This window comes from Bison bison, unplaced genomic scaffold, assembly GCF_000754665.1.
Source record: "Bison bison bison isolate TAMUID 2011002044 unplaced genomic scaffold, Bison_UMD1.0 scf7180017864199, whole genome shotgun sequence".
Lineage (NCBI taxonomy): Eukaryota > Metazoa > Chordata > Mammalia > Artiodactyla > Bovidae > Bison > Bison bison.
In genome coordinates, this window is record NW_011494771.1 from 1,637,527 (window position 1) to 1,654,506 (window position 16,980).

A 16,980-nucleotide genomic window follows, 5' to 3' on the forward strand; every position below is an offset into this window, starting at 1 on the left:
CTAGAATAAACCACTAGAGAGGGAAATAAGAACTTTCTGCTAATGTTTTGATACATCAAACATTTTAACATCTTTGAAAATAAGAGTTATAATGCCTACTCCCTGACAGCCTCGCCCGCTTCTGCTCTTACCTCTCCTACACTGGACTGCTTGTTTCCCTAATGTCTTACACATGTACAGTTCCTTGCCTTTGTCTTTGTCAGGAACCGGGCACTTCTTTTTTTCTCTTCCTGCTCAGTTCCTAGCCTTCCTTCAAATCCCAGTAATCTGTTGCCCTGTACTCTTTTGCCATAGCACTTTGCATGTTATTTTTTTTAATGGTGGCCATCACTTTTTTTTAAAAAAGACTTGTCATCTCACCAAGTGCCCTTTTCCACATTGGACTATGATATAGGTGCTGTGTCAAAAATGTTATCTAACAGCAGTGGAACTGCTCTGAGAGGAGAGTCACAAGTATAAGGTGAACCAAAAACAGTTGTCATAAAAGAGCAGCCAGTGTCTTCGGTTTTAAATCCATGCAAGGCACACCCAGGGAAATAGTTAATTCTGTTCAGTCTTGACAGTGGGTGACATTTGCTGGAGCATTTTAATATTATGAGAATGAGTTGGTATTTAGAAAATCGTGTTTAAATCCTTGCAAGAGAGATTGGATAGGCTTCTGAAGAGAAGAAATAAATTTTAAATTTTTATCTGTTTGCTTATTCCCCAAATAATAAAATGAACAAGTTTTTACTACTTGATATAAAATCATTGAGATTTGGCTTAAAGGCTAAAAGGATTGTTTCGTGCACATCAGAATAATATCACAGTCCCTTTGAAATAGTCATATTAACATAATGTGAAATAAGGATTGTTACATGTTGTAAAGTCCAGTTTTCTTTAACATAACATTATTTCTAAATAGTCACATAAGTGAGATTCATTTCAGACTCCTATTTGTTTATGTAAAAAAGATTGAATATAATGACAAACTTATTTATAAAGCAATTTGTTTAAACAGTGTATACAGCCCACTTATTTAGCTTGTCGCTAATTTATCTGAAGCATCTTCTAAATCTGTCAAGTTTCCGTTTTGTTTCTTTCTGGTTTTATATGGATGGAGTCAGAGTACTAGTGTCTTGGGAAAATCTGAATGTACCATTGTCTTCTGATGATGATGTAAACAGGCGCTTCACCTTTCAGATGGAATGTTTAGCTCATGTGAAGATGTTAGAAAAAGCAGACCAGGTTATGGAAAAAAGGTGAAGAAAAGCATCTGTGAGCAAGAGAAAGAGGAAATCAATAATATACATTTCTTTGGGAATAGCCCTCTGTACTTACAAATGATTGCTCAATAACTTGGAAGACTGGGCAGAGAAAGCGCATATTCATATTTACAATAGAGTCTCTATATTATGTTTTATTTTCTCCTCTTTCACATTTGAAACTTTTTCACCTTCTTCAAGAAAACCTAAAAAATTTAGATTCCAGAATAGGATTTTAGTTATAGGGAAGGGATAAGTAACAATTTCTAAATCATGTTTTTCAGGTTGATTTAGGTTCTTCAGTGTTTGATAGCTTTTTTAAAGCTAGGTTGGACCTTGGAATTTGAATTATTGAGAGTTTATTAGCCTTTTCCCCAGAATTGGGTCTTATTTCATTTATCACCTTCCTTTTTTGTTCCTTTTATCCACTAAAACAGTTCTTAAAGAATTTCTAAGAAAGCTTGTCTGTGATATGGGAAAAAATATAAAATGGTATCTTTATTTGGTTCTAAATTTGAGAGTCTAAATTTTAGATTCTAACAGGTATCAAGACATAATATACCTGACAAACATACATTGTGTCATTTGTTCAATCTCTTCTATCCATATCCATTGCAAGGGTGATGAAAACTATTATACTAGGTTTAAAGTACCCTTGGAGTTGAGAAGGCCAGTTTCAGCTCTCCTAGATCCATTATACTGAGTGTCATAGACTATACCAGGACTTCCTATGTTTGCCAAAACCTGTATTTTAATGTAAAAATAATACTGTTATGATTTTTAAATAAATCTTGATTATTTTTATTCTTTGGATTTTGAAGGCAATCCAGCATCCAGCAGACGAGAAGTTACAAGAGAAGGCATGGGGTGCAGTTGTTCCACTAGTAGGCAAATTAAAGAAATTTTACGAATTTTCTCAGAGGTTAGGTAAGTGGAAAGTTTTATCATTATGACTTCCTCAGTGAAAAAGGAGATTATTGATACTGGAAGCTATTTATAAGATTTCATGTTCACACTGCTAAATGTATATGTCTCATAGGTAAAGCAGCTTGGTAGACTATAAGATTATAGCTTAATGTTGCTGTCTTCCTGTTCAGCTAGGTCTTTTAAGTTATTTAGACCATTTTCCTCAACAAATTAAAACTTCTATGAGAAGATTTCCAATTTTTTGCAGCCTAACGTGTTCTATTGTGAGAACTGCTGGTAGAATTCCTTTCCAGCTCTGGAGCAAATCCTTTCCCATGTGTGGCAACTAATTCTCAGTCTCCTCAGTGATTTAGATTTTTGTGTTCCTAAGATTAATCAAATCCATGCAAATCCATGTACCTAAAACTCAACACGATGAGAACTAGGAAGCTAATGGTATAAGTGAAGTTACTGAGGGAGTTATTAAGTAAAAAGAATTCAGAACGGTACGCTTTTTCCCTTGTATGGGAAAAATTATTCCAAGATCAGAATTGTGCCTTTAATACAGTGAATAAGTAGAATTGGAGTTCTTTTTCTTGAAGAAGGAAGAGACACCAGGTAAGATTTAGCCATTTAGCTGCTTGTGTAAATTGGAAGAGCTCTTACTTTGTGAAGTTGGGAGCATGGGGTGGGAACCGGTGTAGATTGTGTCAGAAGTTTGAAGTATTTCAGTTTAAGCTTTTTACATGTGTTTATATAGTTTTACTTTTTGAATCATATAAATATGTTATATATCCTAAATGAGTACATACAATTTAATAAGAAAGCTAGTACTGTAAGATAGAAGACGGTTGTTCAGTTGCTCAGTCGTGTCCAACTCTTTGTGACCTCATGGACTGCAGCATGCCAGGCTTCCCTATACATCACCATCTCCTGGAGTTTGCTCATACTCACCTCCATTGAGTTGGTGATACCATTTGGGGGCTTATAAGCTAAATTTAGACCCGAGATATAATTTGTTTTGCCCACGTGGTTTTTTAAACCTTCCTAATTAATTCCCACATTTTAAAATTGGTAATTGTTTGTGTTTTGTGTGTATGTGTCTTAATTGGTTGCTTTGGAAAAATCAGTAGATCAGGCAACAACTGTTCAATTGATCTTTCCTCTCAGTTGGCAAAGCTAAACGGCAAAGCGACTGTGTCCATTAGTTAAGGTGTGTGCTTTCTAGTTGCAGTGGGTCTCTACTGCATCCTGGTTTTTATGTCTTGCTCTCTTTATGTCTTTATGTAAACTGCTTGGCCATTGTGTCAACCTCTGCTTCAAAGTTGAAATCCTGTTTGTTTTTTTTTTTCCAATGTCTGTATTTTTTAAAAAGTAAGAGAATTGCTATTTTTCCTTAGATGCAGTACATGCTGTCAAATGCAAAGACAAGTAATAGTTGAGATAGAAGTGTTTGCGTAAATTGTCCTTTTCTTATAGAAGTAAGAATTATCAATTATTTTCCTCAAGCATAGCGGTCAGTTCTTTCAGTCAAGTATCTTATGTAATCCACAGCTTTGTAACCTCAGGGGGCCTAGGTGTTTTCCTCTTGGTTGTCTTCACTACTACTTTAAGTAAGTAGTTCTACTTCTCAGTAGTACCACTGCTACTTTAAATAAGAGTTTTCTTGTGTATTGCTAGTTCCCAGCTGCTTTTGAAGTTTAAATGCTTTTGATGCTGCATAGATCCTTCTCACGTTCATATTGGTCTCTTAGCATTTGCCAATTGAAAAAAAAGAATAATTATAAAATAGGTCAAACCAGGGAGGTTTACACGTTCATATTTTAACTACTGGAATTACATCAGGTGAGTGGTGTGTGTTTTGGCACAAGTGCTGTGTTCCATCTCATCAGAGGTTGTAGTAACACAGGTAGTAGCAAAAAGCTCCCGGTTTTTCATTCTGTCACGTGGAAGCCTTGAACCTTCGTTGTATAGGCTAGGACTTCTGTAAAGGTGTGAACAAAGTACATTTAAGATCTGGTGGTTTACTCCTCATCTCTTGGCTGGTAACATGGTTCGTGTTTCCAGTTTCCTTGCTGACAGGATGCATATCCTTGCTTGCGTGTGATAGGAACTCAGTGTTGAACGAGTGAGCGAGTGATGGATTAATGAATACATGCGTCTGATATATGAAATATTAGTTAGATGTTTAGGAGAAGCAATAATAATAGATTTTAGGCTTTCAAGGCCTAATGCCCTGTGTTTGAATTCTGGTGTTTGTGGTTATTAGCTGTGTGCTCTTGGCTCCATCATTTAAATTCTGTGAGCTTCAGTGTCCTACTTGGACCTCCAGTGAGTTGAGCCCTCTGCTTTAAGTGCACGTAACCTCTGTTGTCTCTTCTCTCCCACGCTGTCGAGCCAGAGATGAGGGTAAACACCGCACACAGCACACGGAGCACCACACAAACTGTGAAGATGCGTGTGGTCCTTCAGAATTTCAAAGAGAAGGTTGCTTGGCTCGAGCACTACAGATCAGCCATGGGCTGGACTCCAGGAGAGGGACCACTTGACTAATTTGAAAGATCCTGAGCTTTGCCAACATGGTTTAACCTTGCTGACCTAAGAAACATCCTGTATTTGCTTGTTTTGGTCAGAGGCCTTCCCAGTTGAGGCAGCTGTCTAAGAGAAGGTTGTGTGTCCAGACAGTACACAAACTGCTTTGTGTCTGCTTAGTCTTCCTCCCGTTCCAGGGGCTGACAGCGGCCACCTCCAGAGATTATAGTGAATGAGTCTGTCCAGCACGTTGACTCCTCTTCAGTGGGCTAAATTCACCAAAACCTATTCAGAAGGTTCTGAAGTGCACAATAATGGTGGTTATCTCTCTTGGCTCTTTCAGATCCCCTGCAGTCCCTATCCTTTGGGTTCTCTCCTGAGGATTCAGACTGGTCTTTGATAGTGGATGGCTGGCAGTAAGAGAATATATGGCTCTGGTCTCTCTGAAGGGGCCTCCTCTTCCTAGTCAGGCCTTGTTCCCCCTTCTGGATCTACTTTGTGGCCTGATCTGTCATTATTTCTCCACTTGATAAGTCATCTATACTCCCACACTCCGTTCTCCATGCTGCAGATGAAGTTGAGTTTTTATTTTTTAATTCTTTATTAATTTTTGGCTGTGTCTTTGGTCCTGCTTGAGAGCTTTCTCTAGTTGCAGTGCCTAGGGCTTCTTGTTGCAGTGGCTTCTCTTGTGGAGCACAGGCTCTGTGTACCCAGGCTCAAATAGCTGTGGCTTATGGGCTCAGTAGTTGTGGCTCACAGGCTTAGTTGCCTGCAGCATGTGGAATCTTCCTGGACCAGGGATTGAACCGGAGTCCCTTGCATTGTCAGGCAGATTCTTAACCACTGGACCACTAGGGAAGTCCGAAGTGGAGTTTAAATGCTAACCTGATGAAGTCACTACCCAGCTTAGTTTCTCTAGGGATGCTAAGTTGGGCCAGGGTGCTTCGTGTGGCACACAGATGATGTGCATATGGTTTTAGTCCTGGGTTCCTCCCCTCCTTGCCTCTCTGTTCCACCTGCATTGTTGTCCTGCAGTTTCTCTACTCGGTCGTGCCCCTCTCAGCTCAGGGTTGGGCTCCCTGCCTGTCTGTCTACAGACTCCTGCTCATCCTTAGCATGCAGTCCAGTCTCGGTCCAGGTGTCATGTACTCAGTCAGGTCTTTCCCTGAGTCTGCAGCTGGGTGAAGCTCCATTTTCACACCTTTCCACAGTACCATACCCTTCTCAGTACATATCCCAGCTGTAGTAAGTTGTCTGTCTTCTCTCTGTGTAATTAGTCTCTGTGTGAGCATAGGGTGTGTCCATCTTCATCGTTGTACCCAGTGCCTGACATGTATTAGACCATCAGTATATTTGTTAACTTACTATTAAAAAAGGATGATAACTATCATTTGAAGGTACTGTGTGGATTACAAATAGTGTCTAGCTCAGTACCTGGCACATAATAGATGCATAAAGAGTACTTACTATTGGTACTAATCAATAATTTAATATTTTATAAGATTATGGAAGGCTAGTTAGAATGTCATTTTATATGAGAAACAGCTTATTATGGTGGAAATAATAGGGTTGTGAAGTCAGAAGCACTTGGCATTTATGAAATATACCCTTGAGGGTCTGACCTCTTTGAAACTCAGTTTATCCATCTGTAATGCCCATGTCATAGTTGACAGTGAGAGTTAAATGACAGACTAGTTTAAGTACACAAGTATGGGTATTAGTTCATAATTGGGTAGATCAAATAAAAAAAATAAATGGTAGAGTTGGTAATTTTTCAGTTTTTTAAAAGTTGATGATGTGAGATAAACTTGTTTTCATTAATAAATAATCTTTATTAATCTAGCATTTATTCACAAATGGCAGACCACCATCTAACTCTATAAACTTTGTTTTCTCTGAATAGAATCTAGCCTTGTATGATTCTGTAGTATGTAACAGTATTCGTTTGATTTCTGGGATTTTTTTGAAATGAAATCAGTATTTTTATATATATATATATATAATATGTATATTTTTTTTTTTTAGTATTTCCATTTTTAAACACAATATTAGTCTGGCATTCCAAAAGTAGCAGGTGTTTCAAGGGACAATTTTATTTGTGTAATGAATTAGAATTTTTGTATTATGGCCCTGAGACAGGCAGCTGTACAACACTCAGGAAGCTAATTATTAAATCACATATTTGGCTTCTTTTCATAGCTGAAAGAAGATAGTTTGTATTTATAAATAAACAGCACAAAGTATGTGAAGTTGGTAATTCATTCATACCCACATACAGATATGACTGACCATAGTTTCACCAAAAAAGACATAGTCACAGTTACCATTTCATAAAAATCAACACTGTGTAGAATGTGAATATAATGTAAGATTTGTCCTTTGATCCTGGTATTTCATTCGGATTCACATTCTTCATGATTCTGAATTTGGGTTTACAGAAATTGAGTTAGTCACTTCAGAGTTTCTATTCTAGTAAACAGTACTCAGTTTGAGTGTTATGTTTAGATAACCTAGCTTTTAAAGAAACCTTATTTTTATGGAAATTGAAATCAAAACATTTTAAAAATGCTTGCTTTTTAATAAATAGATACAAACAACATCTTCATGTTTTGTTCTTTAGAAGCAGCGTTAAGAGGTCTTCTGGGAGCCTTGACAAGTACCCCGTATTCTCCCACCCAGCATCTAGAGCGAGAGCAGGCTCTTGCTAAACAGTTCGCAGAAATTCTTCATTTTACACTCCGGTTTGATGAACTTAAGGTAGGATTGTCCTGCTGGTCCTCCTTGTTATAGAAGAAAATCATGCGTCTTTCAATGAGTACTAGGAGGAAATGCCTGGAGCCCTTATTAAAATGTGGTGGAATGATGTCTGCTGTTCCTAAGCAAAAGTGGAAAGCTGGATTTAAAAATTATGCAGGCTTTTTGGTGTAGCATAGCAAACAACAAATTGCTCAATATTCAGTTTTCATTTAGCTTCATTTTAAAAAGTATCTCTGAAACAACAATATTGACATCTTCTAATATTTTTCTTTTCTGCTCATCCCCAGTTTTTTTCCCAGCATTCTTCTATTAATATATAAAAATGTTGATTTTTCTTTGTCTCTCCTCCCCCTCTCCTTCTTTCCTTTCTTCCTTTGTCGTCTTTCTCATATCCTCCCCTTGCCTGCATCTACTTATTAACATCATTTTTGCTAGGAGTGCATTTAAAGAAAGAAGCATTAAATTCCGTATCAGGAGACCTTAATTCCATGTTAGGCTCTATCATAGTAACAAACGATGAGGCAGGTCCTCTGACTTGCCAGCACCTCATGTAACTTGTTTAGAAAACGGAAGAGCTGGATTCCCAACTCCAGCATTTTATAAACATTACATCATAGACAGCTATTCTCCTTTAGTCATACTTTGAGCACAGATGGTTTGTTTATAAAAATTTTAGTCTGTTTGACGACTGCCCTGTATATTAATTGTAATAACCCACAATGAGTGGGTACACATTCCTTTTTGTTTTTGTCTATTTGGTAATACCATTTTTGGTGAGCAGCCTTTTCATATGTTACCTGAAATTAATGAGAAGAAAGGACAGTGTACTGACTGACTGAAAACCAGTGTGCACAGTGTTCTGTGTCCATCATGAGACAGTTAGCAAATCAGTGCGTAAGCACAGTGTTACATAATTTAAGTGCAGGTCATCATCTTGGATGGTAACGGTTTTAGTTCTTAAAGTGGTATTACAAATTCGATAATGTAAATTAACTAATTACAACTCTAGTAGATACTTTATTTAATTTTTATACTATCCTTTAGTAAATAACTTTTTCTTTTATAAATGTTTTCTTTAGATGACAAATCCTGCCATACAGAATGACTTCAGCTATTACAGAAGAACATTGAGTCGCATGAGGATTAATAATGTTCCAGTAAGTTGAAGCTTGAATTATGGCATAATACTAATAATTCAGATCTCGATTTGTTCAGTTTAGTCTTTTATTCATTCACTCATTCATTCAGATAAAGCTAAAGATAGTAGTAAAGTTAATAATTACAGGCATCCACAGCTGTGGGAAGAAAGAGCAAAATGTAGCAAGCCATATGGTATTCACTTATTTTTCTGCGTGGTTCTTTATTCCACAGCTACTTCAGTAAAACTGCTTTTTGTCTGTATAACATTGATAGAAAATTTCTCTTTGTTTTCTCGTTTTAACTGCAGAAGAGTTTCATGAGTTAGTGGTTATGAGTTATTCGTCCCCATGTTCTTAGATTGGAAGACTCTTGGGGAGAGGTTGACCCGGGATAGGAATAGCACTAATCCTGGCAGGAAGGGGAGCGGGGTCTTGGACCCCAAGCACGTCTGTGTCTGACACCGCTGTGTGAGAAGATGGCTCTGAGCCTGTTGCTCGGCTAGCATAGCATCTCTTCTGGCTTGTTAGCCTCTCGACGTCTCGTTTTAAGCTGTTTAATACTCTTTTCTCCTAGACATCAAATGCCAACCTTAAGTGTGAGAAAAATACTATCTTTTTCTCTAGATATTTTGTGGACCAATACTGTGCTAATTTGTATGAAAAGCAGAGAAAATTTCTAGGATCATCCCTGGCCTCAAGTAGATAGTTTAATGAAGAAATACTATGTAAGTTTGTGAGGAGTGTTAAGTGGCATAAAAGGTTAAAAAAAAACCTGAAAGGATCATCAGAGACCACCACAATACTGTAAAGCAATTGTCTTCCAGTTTAAAAAGAAAACCAAAGGAGACCATTGAGTAAATATTTTATGAAGTCCTTGCTCTTAAGACAGGCCTGGATCAAAAGAAAGATTCTTTTAATGAATCATCTGTTACATGTATTTGTTTGGTTTTGCATAAGCCAGTTTATTCTGTGAGGCTGACCTTGCTGTCTGTCTTTCTCATACTCACTATGTAAAATAAAGTAAATAAAATGACCCACTTTTCTGTTAGGGCCCTCCTGCCATCATTCAAGACCAAAGGCCCTGAAATCATCTTTGCAGAGCCTTTTGCTCTCAATAATTATAGGTCAGTTCAGTCGCTGTCAAGTGCCATTTTTCTCAGATTCTTCACTGCCCCCCTTCCCATCTCTTAGTACTGCTGTCCCAGTTGAGAGCCTAATTCCCACTGTTTTTGGCAACTGTTCTGTAGCTGCAGAACTTATTTTCTGGCATACTATCTATCTCTTTCTTTTTGGTACAGTCTGCCATCAATAGTTAACTTTATTTTGAAGATTGGCTTAATTGTTACTCCTTTCTTCTAACGCTAAGTGGCTTCCCATTACCTACAGAAGAAAAATATGACCTGAAGCTAAGATTTAGTCTGACCCCAGCTTTCCCTTCCAGTGTCCTTTCACTGATTGCTGTCCCTTATTACACTGACCTGTTTGAATTTACACTTTGCCAAGTCATTTGAAAGCATGCTCTGCCCCCTGACTGGTTGAAATGCCCTGTGTACCTGCTCATCATGTGCCAAAGCCTAGACCTTCCATGCATCCGTTTTAGTTCCTCCCAGTCTTAGTCCTCTACTCATGCCCCACTTTATTCCTCATCTCTTAACATGTTGCTAAGATAAGCTATGTGGATACTTGCTTGCTCCTAATAGGGTGTGATGTCATAGTCATCTTTCTGTCCTCTGTGGCATTTAGATGGTCTCTTGTATACAGCAGGCAGCCCATTCAAGTTTCATTTAATGGCTTAATATCATTTAAAATATTTTTAAAGAAGTTAATCTTGAAAAAAAATTTCTTTATATTTTAATCTTTTTCTTGTTAAAGGTAATGTAAGTGTGTACATTTGAGGGTCTAGAATGTAAGCATATTTATTATTAATAGATTAGCAAGCACTAGCTAGGCACCTTGCCTAGGTCCGTTTATAATATTATTTTAATAACTTAGGAGCTGATATTAAGTGTCCTTATTTTCCACACAGGCAGAAGGAGAAAATGAAGTAAATAATGAATTGGCAAATCGAATGTCTTTGTTTTATGCTGAGGCAACCCCAATGCTGAAAACCTTAAGTGATGCTACAACGAAGTTTGTATCAGAGGTAGGCATTGCCTAGGAAGTTACGCTTTGTGCATTCCTCTTCAGCCTGTGTCCAGATAGGATGGGCTCGGTGAGTCCACTGCAGACCCTCTAAGCTTGATAGATGCACTGAGTCTGGTCCTCTCCCCTGAGACCCACGTGTACACACCTGCCGCCTATCGGCAGTCACCCTTAGGATGGATAGTTGACACCCCCGTGGTCTGCTGACCACAGTGAGGTCTTGACACTGTACAAGCAGATAACTTAAGAGTTTTCATTGCCAGTTCCTTTCTTTATCTCACCCCTACTTCCACTCCATCAGACAAGGCAGTCTTCTTATTAAAGTGTACCCTGAGTCTGAGACTTGACCCTTTACTACCTCGAGCTACCTCTCCGGAGCACCCCACCTCTTCCTACCTGGATTTCTGCATCCATGCTCTGACCCACTGGGCCTGTCTCCTGAGTGTAGCCAAGTAGTCTTCTTAAGACCCAAACCACGTTCCCTTCTTCTCTGCGTAAAAGGTTTCCAGTTTGGGAAGTTAAAGAGGGAGGGGGCACATGTATACCTATGGCAGAGGCCAACAATATTGTGAAACAGTTTTCCTTCAATTAAAAATAAATAGCTTTTGGAGGGGGGAAAGGTCTCCAATTGACTTCTTAGGGCCCTTAGGATCAAATCCACGTGTCGCGTGTCTCTTGGGGCCTCATCTGCATGTCATGGCTGTTCCTGCCCAGCTCTCAAATGTAAGGGCTTCTTGAGAGATGGGAGGATCTCAGCTGTCTTGCTCCTAGCTGTGTCCTCAGAGCTTAGAACAGTACCTAGAATCCAGTGCATTTTTTTTTCTAGTGCATTTTTTAAAACAAAATTTAGAGGAGGAATCAGATTTTAAAGTTGATAATTTTTCATGTTATGCTAGGTTTTAAATTTTTCTTAAGTAATAGCTGTTCATCACTCTTTTGTTCTCTGTACACTTTTACAGAATAAAAATTTACCAATAGAAAATACCACAGATTGTCTAAGCACCATGGCTAGTGTGTGCAGAGTCATGCTTGAAACACCGTGAGTATTTGCTGATCTTTTTCACTTTAACAGTCCTGTTGAAATGATTGACAAAGATATGAATATGTCATATTTGGAAGGTGGAATTAAATATATCCCAAGTATGTAATAAAATTAAAATAATTACACAGCTTAATGTAGGTTCTGGTTAAATGTACAAAGTACATTTGGCTTTCAGGTTCATCAGACCAGTTGGATGCTTCAGAATAGGGGTTTTGTGTGCTTTTGAGAGGATAGGGGAAGAACTTTAAAGCTCGTCTGGTTATGCCTTTCAGATATTCTCTTTTCTTTTCAAAGAGCACTTTGCCTTTTTGCTAGAGGGCTAGAAATATTCTTAAACATATATCCCTTCCTCTCAACATCAGTTATTAGTCCTCAGTCTTCTTTGTTGTCCCCAACACTAACCTAAATTCTCTTCTGGGTTTCTCCTCTCTTTCAAACCATTTGTAACATATACCACAGTGTTTTCTGTCTGGATTTTCCTGTCAGCAGGCAGAAAGAATTCTTCCTATGTTTCTAAATAGTATGATTTTATTATATAACTTTAGTTTTGTGGAGCTTTTTATTTTCCAAAACAATATTATATACTCACCTTATTGGAAAATCTTTTGAAGTAAGAGAGCAACTGCTTATCCTCATAGCGTCGTCATCCTCATCTAGGGGAGCAGGGTCCTGGGGAGTGAAGAGGCTTGTGCACGGTGATTGACCTCACACACGTGCTTGGGTGTCTCCACTGTGGTCTGGACTCTTTCTGCTATGCCATACTGCCCTCCTCGTAGACAAAAAGTGCTGTTTCCTTTTTCCCATTTGAGAGAAGACTATGATTGAATTTTAGAATATTAAAAGCCTGCAATACAGTAATATGTATAGATGAAGTTAACGTCTGTAAATGCCAATACTTTCTCTATTAAGCTAGTGGCTTTTCTCATCACATTGATGATGACAGCCTTTCAAAGCATCCATCCCCAAACTTTTACTTTGGGGCTATTTTTAATCTCTCTAAAATTGTCTGATCTCTGCTGAGCAGAAGGGGCAAGATACCAACATGCATATGAGACCAGGATGTATAAGTGATAACTGTTCCGCCCCCTTATTTCTCTGGGAATCTCGTTGCAGAGAAGGTGAGGGTGTAGTCTCAGCGTCCCTTTTATACATCAACAGGATGTAACTGAGCATCAGCCAGCTCTTGAGTCTGTGATGGGCCTCACCCACCTTTGTGTTTCCTACCCTCCAGGGAATACAGAAGCAGATTTACAAATGAAGAGACGGTGTCATTCTGCTTGAGGGTAATGGTGGGCGTCATAATACTCTATGACCACGTGCATCCAGTGGGAGCATTTGCCAAAACTTCAAAAATTGATGTAAGTTGTATTTGTTTTTTATGTAATTCCCAGTAATTTCAAACATAAGTGGAAACCATAGACTTGTATTTAAAGAGCTGGCCGGCTACACTCTGTCTCAAAATTTAGTTTTATAGTTTGTGATAATGGTGTATTTTGGTTTTCTCTTCTCTCATGGTATTTCTTATAGCCCAGATACAGGTGGAATAGAATGACTGAAGGTAACTGCACTGTTTTAGAGTAGCTCCTTGTGGGGAAGCCTCATTCATAACGTGGTACTTCCACATATTTGGCAATATATGTAAATAAATAATGAAACAAAAAAATCTTTTTATTGTATCCTTTCTTCCTTTGACTGAATGCCATTTTTAAACAAAAGATTTACTTTCAAGTATATATTAAAAGCCAATAGAGGTGCCCCAGTGAAGAAAGCTGAAGACTGTATACTGTCCCTCCTCCTCCTAGTCATCGTAATTTGTGGTTGTAGCCTCAGTTTCTCTACTTCGTAATTTCTCCCCTCACTCTCACATCTGGTTCATGAGAATTTTAACCAGTGTTTACTGAGAATTGTCTTTCAGTTACCCTTTGACAGACTCTTGGCATTTCATGTATAGAGAACTGATGATTAATCAGTCTTCTTGTCTTCATCTATCCTATGTAAAGAGAAATCAACATTTTTTGAGTCATTATTGTGTCCCAGGAATTTCAACATTTGCTCTCTCATTTAACTTTGAAAATACTCTTAGGATGTAGGTGTTATTTCCCCTGTATTAATAGAGAAAGAAAGTTTAGGGAAATTTCTTAATGTAATTGCCAGTGAACGGTATGGGGTCACACAGAGTCGGACACGACTGAAGTGACTTAGCAGCAGCAGCAGCAGTGAACGGTACCTGGATTTTGAACCCACGTCTCCATGGCTTTCAAAGCCTGTGGTGTTTCTGCCATGCTATGCTTTCTCACAGGAACCAGGCTCATCTTCCTTGTGGGTCATTTTCATCGAGTTGTTCGCTTTCTGTGAAGCCTGTGACAAGTCTCTGCTGCCATCCCCATCAGTTCCTCATGAGTCCTCCTGGCTTTTGAGGCCCTCTGTGAACTGCCCTGTGCGATTCACCTTAGCCCTCTGCATGTGATGAGCTTTCTTACTTTTTTTATTGGGTTCATCTACCTGGAAGATGCCTCTTTTTCTTACTAGGGTGTCCATTCCATCCTTTAAAAGGCTACTCAACACCTTTTCCAGAAAGTCCTACTTTAGTAAACCCTTAGTTTTCTCATTATGTGTTTGGTATGTTCTGTTCATCTGATTTGGTTTCCAAAAAGTTTTGATTGACAAACTGAAAATAACACTTGGGTAGATTCTTTCCCCCTATTCTAAGAATAATTGTTTTGACATTTCTAGTGTGTAATTTCTCATGAGTGCCATAGGTGTGGAGCTGGTTTAAGTATTAACTGTTTTGAGAATGAATGTTAGATGAAAACTAAATGTTTCCCCTTTTCTGTTTCGTTTTCTACTTAGATGAAAGGCTGTATCAAGGTTCTTAAGGACCAACCTCCTAACAGTGTAGAAGGTCTTCTCAATGCTCTCAGGTGGGTGTGTGCACAGGTACACGTGGACAGGGTGAACGTGTTAAGACGTTGTTCCAGTGTGTGAATAACATAAATGTTAGAAATGGGAAGATCTCGTGTTGCTTATTGGTAGTCTTGCTTTCAAATATCGGTCACAGTATTTTTTTATAATGAAGAATGTGTGTGTATGTGTCCCACTGAAAATAGCAGCTTCATTTCTTTGCTGTGGAGTGTGGCTTTCACTTTTCTGCCCACCTCAAAGGAAGGGCTGCTTTTTTGTTTTTTTTTTTTAAATAAAAAGCAATTGTATAAAACTCAGAAAACAGGAAAATTTTAAGAAGAAAACATAGAAGCCGCACTATTTCGAAATAAACCACTATTAATATTTTGGTATATACCCTTGAAGTTTTTTTTGTTTTTTTGTTTAAACATTTTGATGCATATTCTTCCAGAGTTTCTTTTTAAAATACTTGTATATAGTCATAGCTTTATATAAAAGTTACCTTTTACAAAGTAATATTATACAAACTGTTTTATAGCTGAACTTTCCCTTAGTATAGTATAATTATATTTCTGTGTTCATACTACAGATCTTCATTACTTTTGTGCAGTTTTTATAATGAAAATAAAGCAGTCTAGTCATTATTTGATGTCTGTCTTCTTGGTTTATACATAGTTGTTTAGTTACTAAACAAGTTGTTTACTTACTTTAGTTACTAAAGCTCCTTCAATCCTGGACTATTTTTAAATGAAAATTTCAACCCATTATAGAGTCTTGACTACAGAGATTTAAGTGATAGTTATCATTTCCCTACTGTAGAAGATGATTTGCTTGTTACTTGATTGTTTTGTGTTTGAACACAAAAACTGTGTGAGTGCAGATGTTTATTCAGTGACTTTTTGAAGTCATAGGCCATTGTAGTGCATTGTAATTCACGTAATAGGATAAACTGATTTCCAATATAGTATTACTTCCTCACATGTTTTGTGAGCGAAACAGACACTTTGTCACGTCTGGTGTGCATCATTAAGCAGAATCTAGGCTGTGTCATTTCAGCAGAGTGGAACCATGAAATTATGTTATTAAGATGATGAAAAATATTCTATAAGCAGTGACTGTCTAAATAAAGATGGTCTGTTCTGGGGGTGGGGGTGGGAAGAAGGCTCAAAAGGGAGGGGAGATATATATATATATATATGTATATGTATAATTAACTGATTCTCATTGTTGTTTGGAAGAAACCACAACATTGTAAAGCAATTATCCTTCAACTAAAAAATAAATAAAAAGAAGATGTATTCTAAGTGAAAACCTGAATGATTAAGGAACATAATATAACAAAAAAAAAAAACCCTTATGTCAAACTGTTTCAACCATAAGCCTATCAGAAACCTTAAATTCTTTGAATTTTTTTACTCTGGAGACTTCTCCACTGATTGTATCAATATTTATGGTATTGTGATTCTTCCAGCTTGATCCCTTTCTGAGTATTCCCCATGTCGCAGTCAGCCTGAGCTCTCTGCCAAGCCCTTTCCTTTCTGATTGGTTCAGTTCAGTTCAGTCGCTCAGTCATGTCTGACTCTTTGCGACCCCATGAATCACAGCACACCAAGCCTCCCTGTCCATCATCAACACCCGGAGTTCACTCAGACTCACGTCAATCGAGTGGGTGATGCCATCTAGCCATCTCATCCTCTGTCGTCCCCTTTTCTTCCTGCCCCAAATCCCTCCCAGCATCAGAGTCTTTTCCAATGAGTCAACTCTTCACATGAGGTGGCCAGAGTACTGGAGTTTCAGCTTTAGCATCATTCCTTCCAAAGAAATCCCAGGGCTGATCTCCTTTACAATGGACTGGTTGGATCTCCTTGCAGTCCAAGGGACTCTCAAGAGTCTTCTCCAACACCACAGTTCAGAAGCATCAGTTCTTCGGCGCTCAGCCTTCTTCATAGTCCAACTCTCACATCCATACATGACCACAGGAAAAACCATAGCCTTGACTAGACGAACCTTTGTTGGCAAAGTAATGTCTGTGCTTTTCAATATGCTATCTAGGTGGGTCATAACTTTCCTTCCAAGGAGTAAGCGTCTTTTAATTTCATGGCTGCAGTCAACCATCTGCAGTGATTTTGGAGCCCCAAAAAATAAAGTCTGACACTGTTTCCACTGTTTCCCCATCTGTTTCCTGTGAAGTGATGGGACCAGATGCCATGATCTTCATTTTTGGAATGTTGAGTTTTAAGCCAACTTTTTCATTCTCCTCTTTCACCTTCATCAAGAGGCTTTTTAGTTCCTCTTCACTTTCTGCCATAAGGGTGGT

General features: G+C 38.2%; 1 protein-coding gene across 9 annotated transcripts in view; it reads left to right on the forward strand.

The window, feature by feature from the left end:
* FAM49B (family with sequence similarity 49, member B) overlaps positions 1–16,980 on the forward strand; it is a 124,687-nt gene that overhangs the window by 102,609 nt on the left and 5,098 nt on the right. For all 9 annotated transcript variants that reach the window (XM_010844322.1, XM_010844323.1, XM_010844325.1 and 6 more), the window contains 7 exons: positions 2,066–2,171; positions 7,303–7,439; positions 8,519–8,596; positions 10,605–10,721; positions 11,680–11,759; positions 12,994–13,120; positions 14,613–14,683. In XM_010844322.1, coding sequence (XP_010842624.1) covers positions 2,066–2,171; positions 7,303–7,439; positions 8,519–8,596; positions 10,605–10,721; positions 11,680–11,759; positions 12,994–13,120; positions 14,613–14,683 — 716 coding nt within the window. The remainder of the gene's footprint in view (positions 1–2,065; positions 2,172–7,302; positions 7,440–8,518; positions 8,597–10,604; positions 10,722–11,679; positions 11,760–12,993; positions 13,121–14,612; positions 14,684–16,980) is intronic.